Source organism: Bufo gargarizans, chromosome 5 (genome assembly GCF_014858855.1).
Source record: "Bufo gargarizans isolate SCDJY-AF-19 chromosome 5, ASM1485885v1, whole genome shotgun sequence".
Lineage (NCBI taxonomy): Eukaryota > Metazoa > Chordata > Amphibia > Anura > Bufonidae > Bufo > Bufo gargarizans.
The window spans coordinates 53910360-53925375 of NC_058084.1; the positions used below are offsets into that span (position 1 = coordinate 53910360).

Below are 15016 nucleotides of genomic sequence, written 5' to 3' on the forward strand. Positions count from 1 at the left end.
GGAGCTTGCTGTGTACTGTGTTATTCAGTTCAATGTATTATCAGTATGCAGTTATCTCCTTGCTATAAAGATATGTTAAGAAATGAATCCACATAGAATTTAGGATCTATTTAATTTTTAAAAAATGAGTTTTTTTTTAACATTTTTTAAAATAGTTTACGTAAAATTCTTAGTCGATATAAAATACTAGCAGTGTCTACGAGTACAATGTTTGATCTTGCAGATGAAGAATGGAAAGTATTCAGGTTCATTAACATAGACCATGCTATGAATACAATGGCCTTGGAGCGTCGTATTAATGATGGAATATTCCCCACAGCGTTCTGTGTTATCATCTCAATAACATTAAATGCTACGAGGCACAGCTTACTGCTCACCTCAGCTCCATCGCTGCTGGAAATTCCTGTTTCATCTTGCCCAAAAACTTTATTAGAACTCCAAAAAAAAGTTACTTATGCATTTAAAATGATTAATAATTAATTTTGTAGCAAATTCTGATTACGGCAAGTAGAGTGTTGATTACATAACATAATAATTATATAATGAAAATTACAGGTTTTTTTATATCTTAATATCGAAAAGGACGATCTGTAACAGAAGACCAACTAGGTCCTCTCCGGGGACATGCATGCTGAAGCGGTTGACAAGGTGACTGCTAATTCCAATCACTTCAACTCTGTTTCCTTGGGTTTTAAAAACCTGCCACCTTCAATAATAATAATGTACACTAGTTCAAAAATGCTCCCGTTCTGTGTGCCAGTACAAAAAAATTCCCTCAGTGCCCCTAGACCCCCAGGAGTAATAAAGCCCACCATAATGCCCCCCAGTACTAATAATTCTCCTTATAATGTGACAGTGCAAAAAAAAATACCCCCTTTTAATACCCCCAGTTGAGCTAATATCCCCATAGTGCCCCCTATAATGTGCCAGTATAAAATACCCCTATATAATGCCCCTAGTAAATGCCCACATAGTGCTCCTCTCCTCTTCCCCATAGTGCCCCCATAATGTGCCAGTATAAGATTCCCCCATAGTGTCCCCCAGAATGTGCCAGTATAAGATTCCCCCATAGTGTCCCCCAGAATGTGCCAGTATAAATGCCCCTTCTTAGTGCCCCCATATTGTGCCTATATAATATGCCCCCATAGTGTTCTCCCCCCCTTCAACACCATAGTGTCCCCATAATGTGCTAGAATAAGATGCCCCTATAGTGTCCCCTATGTGCCAGCAATGCCCCCAGTAGATGCCCCCCATGTGCCGGCAATGCCCCCAGTAGATGCCCTCATAGTGTCCCCTATGTGCCAGCAATGCCCCAGTAGATGCCCCGCATGTGCCGGCAATGCCCCCAGTAGATGTCCCCATAGTGTCCCCCATGTGCCAGCAATGTCCCCAGTAAATGCCCCCATAGTGTCCCCCATGTGCCAGCAGATGCCCCCATAGTGTCCCCCATGTGCCAGCAATGCCCCAGTAGATGCCCCCATAGTGTCCCCCATGTGCCAGCAATGTCCCCAGTAGATGCCCCCCATAGTGTCCCCAAGGATCTGCCAGTAGATGCCCCCATAGTGTCCCCTATGTGCCAGCAGATGCCCCCATAGTGTCCCCCATGGGCCAGCAATGTCCCCAGTAGATGCCCCCCATAGTGTCCCCAAGGATCTGCCAGTAGATGCCCCCATAGTGTCCCCCATGTGCCAGCAGATGCCCCCATAGTGTCCCCCATGTGCCAGCAATGCCCCTGTAGATACCCCCATGTGCCAACAATGCCCCCAACACTAACCTCCACGCTGTCAGCGATGCGATGTAGGCCTCTTCCGGCCTAGTGTTTGCAGCCTATCAGAGGAACAGGGAAGGGAGACGCCTCTCCCCTGCCCTGCTGCAGTGTTCATCTCCATCGCAGTCTTTAGGACGGTGATACAGATGACTGTAGGGAGATGAGCGCTTCCACAATGCAAGCGTTCATGTCCCGTCGCACCAGATCGGGATTCAGCCGGTAACACGGTTCTCCAATCCGACTGTAATTTTAACAACCGGATCTGGAGAACCGGAGGGAACCGGCTGAATCCCATTCCTGTCTAGGAGCAATGGGGGCATTGCCATTACACCTAGAGGCTCTGCTCTCTCTGCATCTGCAGCATCCTCGTCACTTTGATTGACAGGACCAGGCAGTGTAACCGTCATCACACCTGGTCCTGTCAATCAAAGTTGAGAGGGCGCAGCAGTTGCAGAGAGAGCAGAGCCTCTAGGTGTAATGGCGACGCCCCCGTTGCTCCTAGAGGCTCATTTGCGTATATTAAAACATCATTTTTCTCAGCAATGCGGGCACATATGAACATGGGACCAACACAGATGCCTTCAGCTGCCAAGTGCACATGTATCAGGTCAGTCAGTGTCATAGGGACAAAACTGCTGACAGATGTCCATTAAGGCAGTCTGTCTTCTCCCCTTTTCCTCTCTAAATAAAAAATAATTATATCAACGGAAAAATGTAAAAAGTTGCAAAGTTTCACGCAAAACCAGAAAAAGATACAAATATAGACACATGAGATAAAATCAACAGAATAAAATAGCTAACTAATTTTTTAAAATTTTAACTCATTTGTCTAATTCCTGTAAATTTATTAAATTGTTAAAAAAAACATATTTTCTCCGTTAACAACCAAATAGGTACATAACTAAACTCCATTAGAGGTGACTGAATACCAGATGGAAATTTGGCTCATGCCTTTGGAAGTGTCTGTGTTCTCGGTGTCGTTGACTAATGTTCTAACCTCTAACATGATTTGTCTTGTCTTAATTTAGCGGGACTGTCAGTGGTATGTCATGCGGGATCGTAGTCCAGTGGTGGTTATGATGTGGGTTTATATGGAAAACAATCTCCTTCCAGTTCATTAACTTATGTTTTTTTTTCAACTTTTTTAGTGACTCCACCAACAAAATTAAAGTACCATGTAGTAGCACAGGATAGTGTACAGATTTCATGGAAGGCCTCCAAAGATAAAATTAAAGGTTATAAACTGCTTGTGACCCCAAAATCAGGTAAATTATGATGTCAAATGAGGAAACTGCTATATTGTGTAGTACACAATGCAAAATCTATCTATCTATTGTGGGGGATCGCTCTGATAGGCAGGGGTTAGCGGACGCAGTATAGAGGCAACAACAAAGTCTTTAAGGCTACTTTCACACTTGCGTTCAGAGCGGATCCGTCTGGTGTCTGCACAGACTGATCCGCTCCTATAATGCAGACGATGGGATCCGTTAAGAACGGATCCGTCTGCATTATAGTTTAGAAAAAAATCTAAGTGTGAAAGTTGCTCAGACGGATCCGTCCAGACTTTACATTGAAAGTCAATGGGGGACGGATCCGTTTAAAAATTGAGCCATATTGTGTCAACTTCAAACGGATCCGTCCCCATTGACTTACATTGTAAGTCGGGACGGATCCGTTTGCCTCCGCACGGCCAGGCGGACACCCGAACGCTGCAAGCAGCCATACTGATGCATTGTGAGCGGATCCGCATCCACTCAGAATGCATTAGGGCCGTACGGATCCGTTCGGGGCCGCTTGTGAGAGCCTTCAAACGGAACTCACAAGCGGAGCCCCGAACGCAAATGTGAAAGTAGCCTTAATTAAACAGTTCAGTGTTTATTCACACATCAAGTAAGTGACAAAACAAAAAGTCAGTTTCAAGGAAAACAGTCACCTTGTGATTCTGATGTTCGTTCACACCATGCAGCAAAGAAGAAGTCCTTGGACAAAGCAGAATCCACCTGCTTTCACACCAACAAGGTAGCAGGCCTTAATCCAGGCCCAAACTCCCAGTACCCAACACAGAGACCACTGTCAGAAAGTAGTAATCCAAACCACCTGACAGTGCTGCCTTTGTTTTATAGCCCAAAACCAAGACCCGGCCTGGAACGTGGGGAGTAGTCACCCACCCAGCACTATGACTACTCCCAGTAAGAGCCGTCCCGGATCAGCTGTACAGCCATACTAAAATAGTAAAGTGTTAATCAGCATTAGCTGCCGCTGACACCTGAAAATATCGGCTCTTACTTTACCGAGGCCAGGAACCTCGGTGACACATATCTTCCGTCAACGACGGACCCTTGCGCCTTCCTACACTATCTATCTCATATCTATCTATCTATCTATCTATCTATCTATCTCCTATCTATCTATCTATCTATTATCTATCTATCTATTTATCTATCTATCTCCTATATATCTATCTAGATGAAAAAATGGCAAAAAGCAGCACACCAAAATAGATTGGGTGCAATCCCCCTGTGGATCGATGACCAATATCCGCCTTGTATGAAAATCGGAAAAAGAGGTAGCACTCCAAAAAATAAGTGTAAAAAAAAGTGGATGTTCTTTATTCACATATGTATCAGCAATGTTTCCGCTCTTCTCAATGGAGCCTTTGTCCAGATATCTATGTCTATCTATCTATCTATCTATCTATCTATCTATCTATATCTATCTATCTCATATCTATCTATCTTATATCTATCTATCTATCTATCTCTCTATCTCTCTATCTCTCTATCTATCTATCTATCTATCTATCTCTCTATCTCTCTATCTATACTATCTATCTATCTATCTATCTGTCTATCTATCTGTCTATCTATCTGTCTATCTATCTGTCTATCTATGCTAAGGCTCACCGCTGTAAAATGTTTAATGAGATGATATTTGTGCATTGTGAATACCAAAAGTTGATCTATAGGAATGAAATAGTACTGGCAGTCTTTGGTTAGATTACCAGGGAGATGGGCTGGCCCCACCCCCCGGTTAGGAGTAGGTGTAGAGGAAGGGCATGCATATATGAGCTGAAACTGAACACTGCCAGAGAAGCAACTAAACTGAGAGGCTACCCCTGAGAGAAAGAGAACAGACATTTGCAGATGGTTGAGGAGCACTAAGAAGGCTGCGCTGGACAGAGACAGTATGGTAAATGCACGGTTATGGCAATAGTCTTTACTGTTTGTGGAAAGGTTTAATTGCCTCCAGCGTCAACCACACTTTCAGATGGACTGGTCATCTGGATCTACATTCTGCACCTCTAAGCCCAGGAACTGCAGAAAGTGTGAATTAGAGCAGAATTGTACCCTGTGGTTAATGTGGAAAGATTGCAAAGGAAACTTACGTAGAGTTAGACTCAGGGAGGACTACTACTACCATCATTTTTAACTCCTATATACAACCTTTGGGTGAATTCTGCTGTGTTATATACCTCAGAACTGTGCCTATTGCTTGCATTTGTAATACAACAGCACTCATCGTGTTCTCAGTAAAGAGAGACTAACCAAATGGGCCTAGTCATTGACTCCCACATCCATCTGCCAGCCCCCCTGCTGCCCTCTTGACTTGCATCCATCTTCCTAACATCAAGGGCATCCCAGCCACCACCTGGAAGCAGCCCCCAAAAGTCCAGGAAGTGCCCCAAGGGGAGAAAGGGTGCTCCACTACGACCACTCTTGTCTTCCATGCTACGCCTTTCTTGGACCCGTTTCACATAAGATTTTCACACGTCCTAAAAGTAGATAAAGATAACCGAATCAAACAAATGAGTCAAAATGTTTAGACCGGGTCATACAGACGTGGACAAAATTGTTGGTACCCTTTGGTCAATGAAAGAAAAAGTCACAATGGTCACAGAAATAACTTTAATCTGACAAAAGTAATAATAAATTAAAATTCTATAAATGTTAACCAATGAAAGTCAGACATTGTTTTTCAACCATGCTTCAACAGAATTATGTAAAAAAATAAACTCATGAAACAGGCATGGACAAAAATGATGGTACCCCTAGAAAACACAGAACATAATGTGACCAAAGGGACATGTTAATTCAAGGTGTGTCCACTAATTAGCATCACAGGTGTCTACAACCTTGTAATCAGCCATTGGGCCTATATATATGGCTCCAGGTAATCACTGTGTTGTTTGGTGATATGTTGTGTACCACACTCGACATGGACCAGAGGAAGCAAAGGAAAGAGCTGTCTCAAGAGATCAGAAAGAAAATTATAGACAAGCATGTTAAAGGTAAAGGCTATAAGACCATCTCCAAGCAACTAGATGTTCCTGTGAGTACAGTTGCACATATTATTCATAAGTTTAAGATCCATGGGACTGTAGCCAACCTCCCTGGACGTGGCCGCAGGAGGAAAATTGATGACAAATCTAAGAGACGGATAATCCGAATGGTAACAAAAGAGCCTAGAAAGACTTCTAAAGAGATTCAAGGTGAACTTCATGCTCAAGGAACATCAGTGTCAGATCGCACCATCCGTCGTTGTTTGAGCCAAAGTGGACTACATGGGAGACGACCAAGGAGGACACCATTGTTGAAAACGAATCATAAAAAAGCAAGACTGGAATATGCCAAACTACATGTTGACAAGCCACAAAGCTTCTGGGAGAATGTCCTGTGGACAGATGAGACAAAAATCGAAGTTTTTGCCAAGGCACATCAGCTGTATGTTCACAGACGAAAAAATGAAGCATATCAAGAAAAGAACACTGTCCCTACTGTGAAACATGGAGGAGGCTCTGTTATGTTCTGGGGCTGCTTTGCTGCGTCTGGCACAGGGTGTCTTGAATCTGTGCAGGGTACAATGAAATCTCAAGACTATCAAGGAATTCTAGAGAGAAATGTACTAGCCAGTGTCAGAAAGCTTGGTCTCAGTCGCAGGTCATGGGTCTTGCAACAGGACAATGACCCAAAACACACCGCTAAAAACACCCAAGAATGGCTAAGAGGAAAAAATTGGACTATTCTAAAGTGGCCTTCTATGAGCCCTGACCTCAATCCTATTGAGCATCTTTGGAAGGAGCTGAAACATGCAGTCTGGAAAAGGCACCCTTCAAACCGGACACAACTGGAGCAGTTTGCTCATGAGGAGTGGGCCAAAATACCTGCTGAGAGGTGCAGATGTCTCATTGACAGTTACAGGAAGCGTTTGATTGCAGTGATTGCCTCAAAAGGTTGCGCAACAAAATATTAAGTTAGGGGTACCATCATTTTTGTCCATGCCTGTTTCATGAGTTTATTTTTTTACATAATTCTGTTGAAGCATGGTTGAAAAACAATGTCTGACTTTCATTGGTTAACATTTATAGAATTTTAATTTATTATTACTTTTGTCAGATTAAAGTTATTTCTGTGACCATTGTGACTTTTTCTTTCATTGACCAAAGGGTACCAACAATTTTGTCCACGTCTGTATATTGAGAAAAATGATGCGATATCACATGTGAACAGCAAAAGTATGTGAACCTTTAGGATTAGCAGATATTTAAAGGTAAAATTAGAGTCAGGTGTTTCCTATTTATCTCATATACAGTATCTCACAGAAGTGAGTGCACCCCTCACATTTGTGTAAATATTTCATTATATCTTTTCATGGGACAGCACTGAAGATACAATGTACAGTAGTCAGTGTACGGCTTGTATAACTGGAAATTTGGTAACTCAACCCACAGCCATTAATGTCTAAACCGCTGGCAACAAAAGTGAGTGCACCCCCAGTGGCGTAGCGTGGGGGGGGGGGGGGGGGGGACAGGGTGGCCTTTGCCCTGGGCCCAAAATTTTAAGGGGCGCCAGCAGGGCCGCACCACCAATTAGGCAAAGTGAGGTGGTCGCTCAGACCTGCTCCCAAGTGGGGGGCAGTGGCAGGGCACAGGGAGATGAGCGCTTCCATTGTGGAAGCGCTCATCCCCATAGTCATCTGTATCGCCGTCCTCAGGACAGCGATACAGATGGATGTGCTGCGGGGCAGGGGAGAGGCGTCTCCTTTCCCCGTTCCTCTGATAGGCTATCAGAGGCCAGTGCAGGCAGCGCGCGATGATGTCATCGCGCCGCTTGAGCCATACAGCGTGGGACTCAGGCCGGAAGAGGCCTGCATCGCATCGCTGCCATGGAAGTAAGTATAAGTGTTTATTTTTTTTATATGGTACAATACTGGCTACTGGCACATGATTGGGGGGCCATCTATGGGGGCACTTCTCACTGGCACATGATTGGGGGGGCACTTCTTACTGGCACGTGATTGGGGGCCATCTATGGGAGGCACTTCTCACTGGCACATGAGTGGGGGGCATCTATGAGGGAACTTACTGGCACATTATTGGGGGTCACTATCGGGGCATCTATGGGGGCACTTCTTACTGGCACATTATTGAGGGCATCTACTGAGGCCACAAAGAAGGAATAGTTTATATGGGGGGCTCTGTATAGGGGCATTTTATACTGGGGCACATTATCGTGGGTACTATGGAGAAGGGGGAGAGGAGTACTATGGAGTCATCTACGGGGGCTCTAAGAAGGGGTATTTTATACTTGCAAATTATGAGGGAAACTGAGGGCATCTACTGGGGCACTATATATGGGGCATTTTATACTGGTATATTATGGGGGGCACTAGGAGGAAGGGGGGAGAGGAGCACTATGGGGGCATTTATTGGGGGAACTATATAGGGGTATTTTATACTGGCACATTATAGGGGGCACTATGGGGATATTAGCTCAACTGGGGGTATTAAAAGGGGGTATTTTTTTGCACTGTCACATTATAAGGAGAATTATTAGTACTGGGGGGCATTATGGTGGGCTTTATTACTACTGGGGGTCTAGGGGGAACATGATTACTAGTATGGGCACTATGGGAGCATTATTACTTTTGGGGCACAGTGGGGACATGTTGGGGGTACTGTAGGAGCACTATTACTACCATGTGTGCTCTAGCAGAGAATTATTACTATTGGTGGGACTTTTGGGAGCACTATTACTGTGGGGGCACCTTGGCACAGTATCAGCTTACCACAATTATTTTTGGGGGACGTTATGTTTACACTATTAGTGTCAGGGGCACTATTTGCTGGGCGCAGTTATCTTAGGGCACTGTGTGCCAATTATTATTGAAGGGCACGCTCTGCATGGTACTAGTATTATCAGGGGGGTTTATCTGTTTCTGCAGTATAGTATTGGGGAGCACGTCAGGCAGAGTATTAGGGGTGGTAGGATGATTTATCCAGAAATTGGGAGGATGATGGAAAAGTAGTAAACTAAGATTATTTTTTTGTCAAACTGCAGAGATGAGAAATGGCTGAAAAATGGTGGTCTGGTCTGAAGGTCTGAAAGGAGAAGATGAGGAAAGAGACCATCTACATCAAAGGAGACATCACTGGATGTAAGAGGTATGTGTGCTGTATTACCCTGTATGTTCTGTAGTGATGGAAGGGGTATATAGAATTTGTCCCACACTGTAGCAGCCTGGCCCCAGACTTCAGGTCACACTGTGCGTGTTCTGAATTCTGGGGGCTCACACCTATCTACTCCATTATCTGTACACAGAGAGTTATCACTGTGTTATCTGTGGTGTTACATAGGACTGCAAGTGACATCTACTACATTATCTGTAAAAAAAAGGGGGCGTGGCCACAGGTTGGGGAGGGCGCAATACTTGGCTTGCCCAGGGTGCTGGCAACCCACTCTACGCCACTGTACACCCCTAAGTGAAAATGGCCAAATTGTGCCCAAAGTGTTAATATTTTGTGTGGCCACCATTATTCTGCCTTAACTCTCTTGGGCATGGAGTTTACTACAGCTTCACAGGTTGCCACTGGAATCCTCTTCCACCCCTCCATGACAACATCACGGAGCTGGTGACTGCTAGAGACCTTGCTCTCCGCCACCTTCCGGATTCCCCACAGATGCTCATTAGGGTTTAGGTCTGGAGACATGCTTGTCCAGTCCAACACCTTTACCCTCAGTGGTCATCTTGGAGGTGTGTTTGGGGTCAGTATCATGTTGGAATACCGCCCTGCAGCCCAGTTTCTGAAGGGAGGGGATCATGCTCTGGTTTAGTACATGTTGGCATTCATGGTTCCCTCAATGAACTGTAGCTCCCCACAGTCAGCAGCACTCATGGAGCCCCAAACCATGACGCTCCCACCACCATGTTTGACTGTAGGCAAGACACACTTGCCTTTGTGCTCCTCACCTGGTTGCCGCCACACATGCTTGACACCATCTAAAACAAATACGTTTATCTTGGTCTCATCAGACCACAGGACATGGTTCCAGTAATTCATGTCCTTAGTCTGCTTGTCTTCAGCAAACTGTTTGGGGGCTTTTCATCTTTAGAAGAAGCTGGAATGACATCCATACAGACCATCCATACAGACCCCCCAGCCCTGTAACCTCCGCAGCAATGCTGGCAGCACTCATACACTGTATACAGCCTCTGGATCTGAGCACGTGCACTCAATTTCTTTGGTCGACCACGGCGAGGCCTGTTCTGAGTAGAACCTGTCTTGTCCACCGTGCCTAGGTAGGCCATCTTTATGTAGAGCAACAATTCTTTTTTTCAAATCTCAGAGAGTTCTTTGCCATGAGGAGCCATGTTGAAATTCAAGGGACCAGTATGTGAGAGTGTGAGAGCGATAACACCAAATTTGACACACCTGACAAGTCACATGACACCAGGGAGGGAAAACTGGCTAACTGGGCACAATTTGGCCATTTTCACTTAGGAGTGTACTCACTTTTGTTGCCAGCGGTTTAGACATTAATGGCTGTGTGTTGAGTTACTTTGAGGGCACACCAAATTTACACAGTTATACAAGCCGTACACTGACTACTGTACATTGTATCTTCAGTGTTGTCCCATGAAAATATATAATGAAATATTTACACAAATGTGAGGGGTGCACTCACTACTGTTTATCTATCTAGTCTCCTCTCTCATATGTATCAATGTATTTATTTATTTCATTATCTATCTATCTATCTATCTATCATATATCTATCTAATACAAAATTTGTAAAAAACATAGTACTATTATTTTAAAGGGGGCATATCGCTAGGATGCCGCATATCGCTACGATGCAGCAAAGTGCCGGAGGGCGCACCGTGCATGTACGGCTGCCCTCCCTTCATTCTTATGGGAGCACTGAAAATAGCTGAGCGCTGGCTTGGCTATTTCCGTCAGCCCCATAGAAATGAATGGAGAGGTGGCCACATTTGCGTAGAGCGCTTCCCATTCATTTCAATGGGACTTCCGAAAATTGCCGAGCGTGCCGCTTGGCTGTTTTCGGCGCTCCCGTAGAAATGAACAGAGAGGGCAGCCATGCATGCGCGTTGCACCCTCCGGCAATTTGCAGGCTCGGTTCTAAGCATAGATGTGGGTCCCACATGTGGGACTTGCACCTATCAGACATTGGGGGCACCCCCCAATGTCTGAGATGGGAATACCCCTTTAAGCACACACCAATCACACCATCAGTGTCTCCCTCTTCTTATATAAAATTCTCATTCCAGTTTTCACAAGCAACTAAGAACTGAAGAATTCAGTGAAATAACTCAATGAAAATTTGACTTCAAATCTGTCTAGTGTGTGATATTGTTCGGTATCATTAGCTGTACCATAGATGAGACTGAGGGTGCAGCATTCCCAGACCAGCCATGTTCTCGGTGAAAACTACCAGTCAAAAGACACTAAAGCTACCCATGGACAAAATCTACCTGATTAACCCTCAGGGGCGGATTGGCCATAGACCTTACAGGGAAATTTACCTGTGGGCCGATGCCCAGGCGGCCACCCAATCTCTTCTGATGGCCACAGGTGCCCTTCTGAACTCAACTGTATTACCGTCCTGAAGACAGTGACACATTTGAATACTGTAGAGAGGGCGGCAGTATTTTGTCCTGCACTGTCGTATTTGGTTCTGCTGGAGCGGTACTTTGTCCTGCACTGTGGTATTTGGTTCTGCTGGGGCGGTACTTTGTCCTGCACTGTGGTATTTGGTTCTGCTGAAGCGGTACTTTGTCCTGCACTGTGGTATTTGGTCCTGCTGGGGCGGTACTTTGTCCTGCACTGTGGTATTTGGTTCTGCTGGGGCGGTACTTTGTCCTGCACTGTGGTATTTGGTTCTGCTGGGGCGGTACTTTGTGCTGCACTGTGGTATTTGGTTCTGCTGGGGCGGTACTTTGTCCTGCAGTGTGGTATTTGGTTCTGCTGGGGCGGTACTTTGTCCTGCACTGTGGTATTGCAGCCCCTGTCTACTTATGTTGCCCCGTCTTCTATCAATTTAGTCCTGCCTACAACATGGGGCCACTTTTTTTTTTTTCCAGAGCCACTTTAAGTTTCCAATCCACCTCTGTTACCCCCATTGTCTGCATCACCGAACCTCCATACACATTAGACTGCTGATGAAAACCTATGAGATGTAGCCTTGTAGAGGTGGGAAGTAACGACCTGATGATGAATGATGTAGGATATCTAGACATTTCCATGAACCAAGCAAAGCTTGAAATTGAACCTGGCACCTTTCCTATCTGCTGCTTTTACTAGCTGGATCTGTGTCTATAAAAACGTGGTGGGTCCCTGAGACACAATAGTAGATTGTTCCCAAAATGGCTTGTCTCACGTCTTAGGCAGCTGACATATGATGGGAACAATATCCCAGTTTATTCCTGTCCCCTCACACCATTCACTGTCATTGTTTTCATCTGAACACAAAACATCAGAGAATTCAGAATTTCTATGTTGTGGTCACAAAACAGAACAGAATGTTAAGTTCCCAATGTCAATCTGTAGGCAGAAAGGAAATGATATTATGTAGATGTCTATAACTGTGTTCTGTTTAAAAGGCCAGGTTACATGCCAGCCTCAGACAAAAAAAATCGTTGCAGCAATAGGAATGCATTGTGGGCATCTTTATACGGGCAAAAAAATTGCAGCTAGTATTTGCAAGATGTGACATCAATAGCTAAAATTCCCATTACAGCCATGTGTAAGGAGAAGAAAAAAATCTTCTATAATGCAGCAGTGAGCTGAGATCATGTTTCCTCCATAATGTATCTGTACTGCTGAAGGGTGCATCCTTAGAATCATTTTTACTTGTAGACCAGATTGATGACTGCCACCCAAGGTACTTACCACTAAAACTGACACTAATGTTGCCTCCTATATATAGTAATATAACTACTATAATACTTTCCCGTATGTACAAGAATATAATTACTATAATACTGCCTCCTATGTACAAGAATATAACTACTAAAATACTGGTCCTATGTACAAGAATATACCTACTATAATACTGCTCCTATGTACAAGAATATAACTACTATAATACTGCTCCGATGTACAAGAATATAACTACTATAATACTGCTCCTATGTACAAGAATATAAATACTATAATACTGCCCCTATGCACAAGAATATAATTACTATAACACTGCTTCTATGTACAAGAATATAACTACTATAATACTGCTCCTATGTACAAGAATATAACTACTATAATACTGCTCCTATGTACGAGAATATAACTACTATAATACTGCATCCTATGTACAAAAATATAACTTCTATAATACTGCTCCTATGTACAAGAATATAACTACTATATTACTGCTCCTATGTACAAGAATATAACTATTATAATACTGCCTCCTATGTACAAGAATATAACTACTATAATACTGCTCCTATGTACAAGAATATAACTACTATAATACTGCTCCTATGTACAAGACTATAACTACTATAATACTGCTCCTATGTACAAGAATATAACTACTATAATACTGCTCCTATGTACAAGAATATAACTACTATAATACTGCTCCTATATACAAGAATATACCTACTATAATACTGCTCCTATGTACAGGAATATAACTACTATAATACTGCTCCTATATACAGGAATATAACTACTATAATACTTCCTCCTATGTACAAGCATATAACTACTATAATACTGCTCCTATGTACAAGAATATAACTACTATAATACTGCCTCCTATGTATACTACTATAATACTGCTCCTATGTACAAGAATATAACTACTATAATACTGCTCCTATGTACAAGAATATAACTACTATAATACTGCTCCTATGTACAAGAATATAACTACTATAATACTGCTCCTATGTACAAGAATATAACTACTATAATACTGCTCCTATGTACAAGAATATAACTACTATAATACTGCCTCCTATGTACAAGAATATAACTACTATAATACTGCTCCTATGTACAAGAATATAACTACTATAATACTGCCTCCTATGTACAAAATATAACTACTATAATACTGCCTCTATGTACAAGAATATAACTACTATAATACTGCTCCTATGTACAAGGAATATAACTACTATAATACTGCATCCTATGTACAAGAATATAACTACTATAATACTGCTCCTATGTACAAGAATATAACTACTATAATACTGCTCCTATGTACAAGAATATAACTACTATAATACTGCTCCTATGTACAAGAATATAACTACTATAATACTGCTCCTATGTACAAGAATATAACTACTATAATACTGCTCCTAGTGTACAAGAATATAACTACTATAATACTGCTCCTATGTACGAGAATATAACTACTATAATACTGCTCCTATGTACAAGAATATAACTACTATAATACTGCATCCTATGTACAAGATATAACTACTATAATACTGCTCCTATGTACAAGAATATAGCTACTATAATACTGCTCCTATGTACAAGAATATAACTACTATAATACTGCCTCTATGTACAAAGAATATAACTACTATAATACTGCTCCTATGTACAGGAATATAACTTCTATAATACTGCATCCTATGTAAAGAATATAACTACTATAATACTCCCTCCTATGTACAATAACATAACTACTATAATACTGCTCCTATGTACAAGAATATAACTACTAATAATACTCCCTCCTATGTACAAGAATATAACTACTATAATACTCCCTCCTATGTACAAGAACATAACTACTATAATACTGCTCCTATGTACAAGAATATAACTACTATAATACTGCTCCTATGTACAAGACTGTAACTACTATAATACTGCCTCCTATGTACAAAAATATAACTACTATAATACTGCTCCTATGTACAAGAATATAACTACTATATAACTGCCCCTATGTACAACAATATAACTACTATAATACT

At 42.6% G+C, this 15016-nt stretch overlaps 1 protein-coding gene across 1 annotated transcript in view; it reads left to right on the forward strand.

The window, feature by feature from the left end:
* Positions 1-15016, forward strand: part of COL14A1 (collagen type XIV alpha 1 chain) — a 206430-nt gene that overhangs the window by 47281 nt on the left and 144133 nt on the right. The window contains 1 exon segment of the mRNA XM_044294523.1: positions 2917-3033. Coding sequence (XP_044150458.1) covers positions 2917-3033 — 117 coding nt within the window.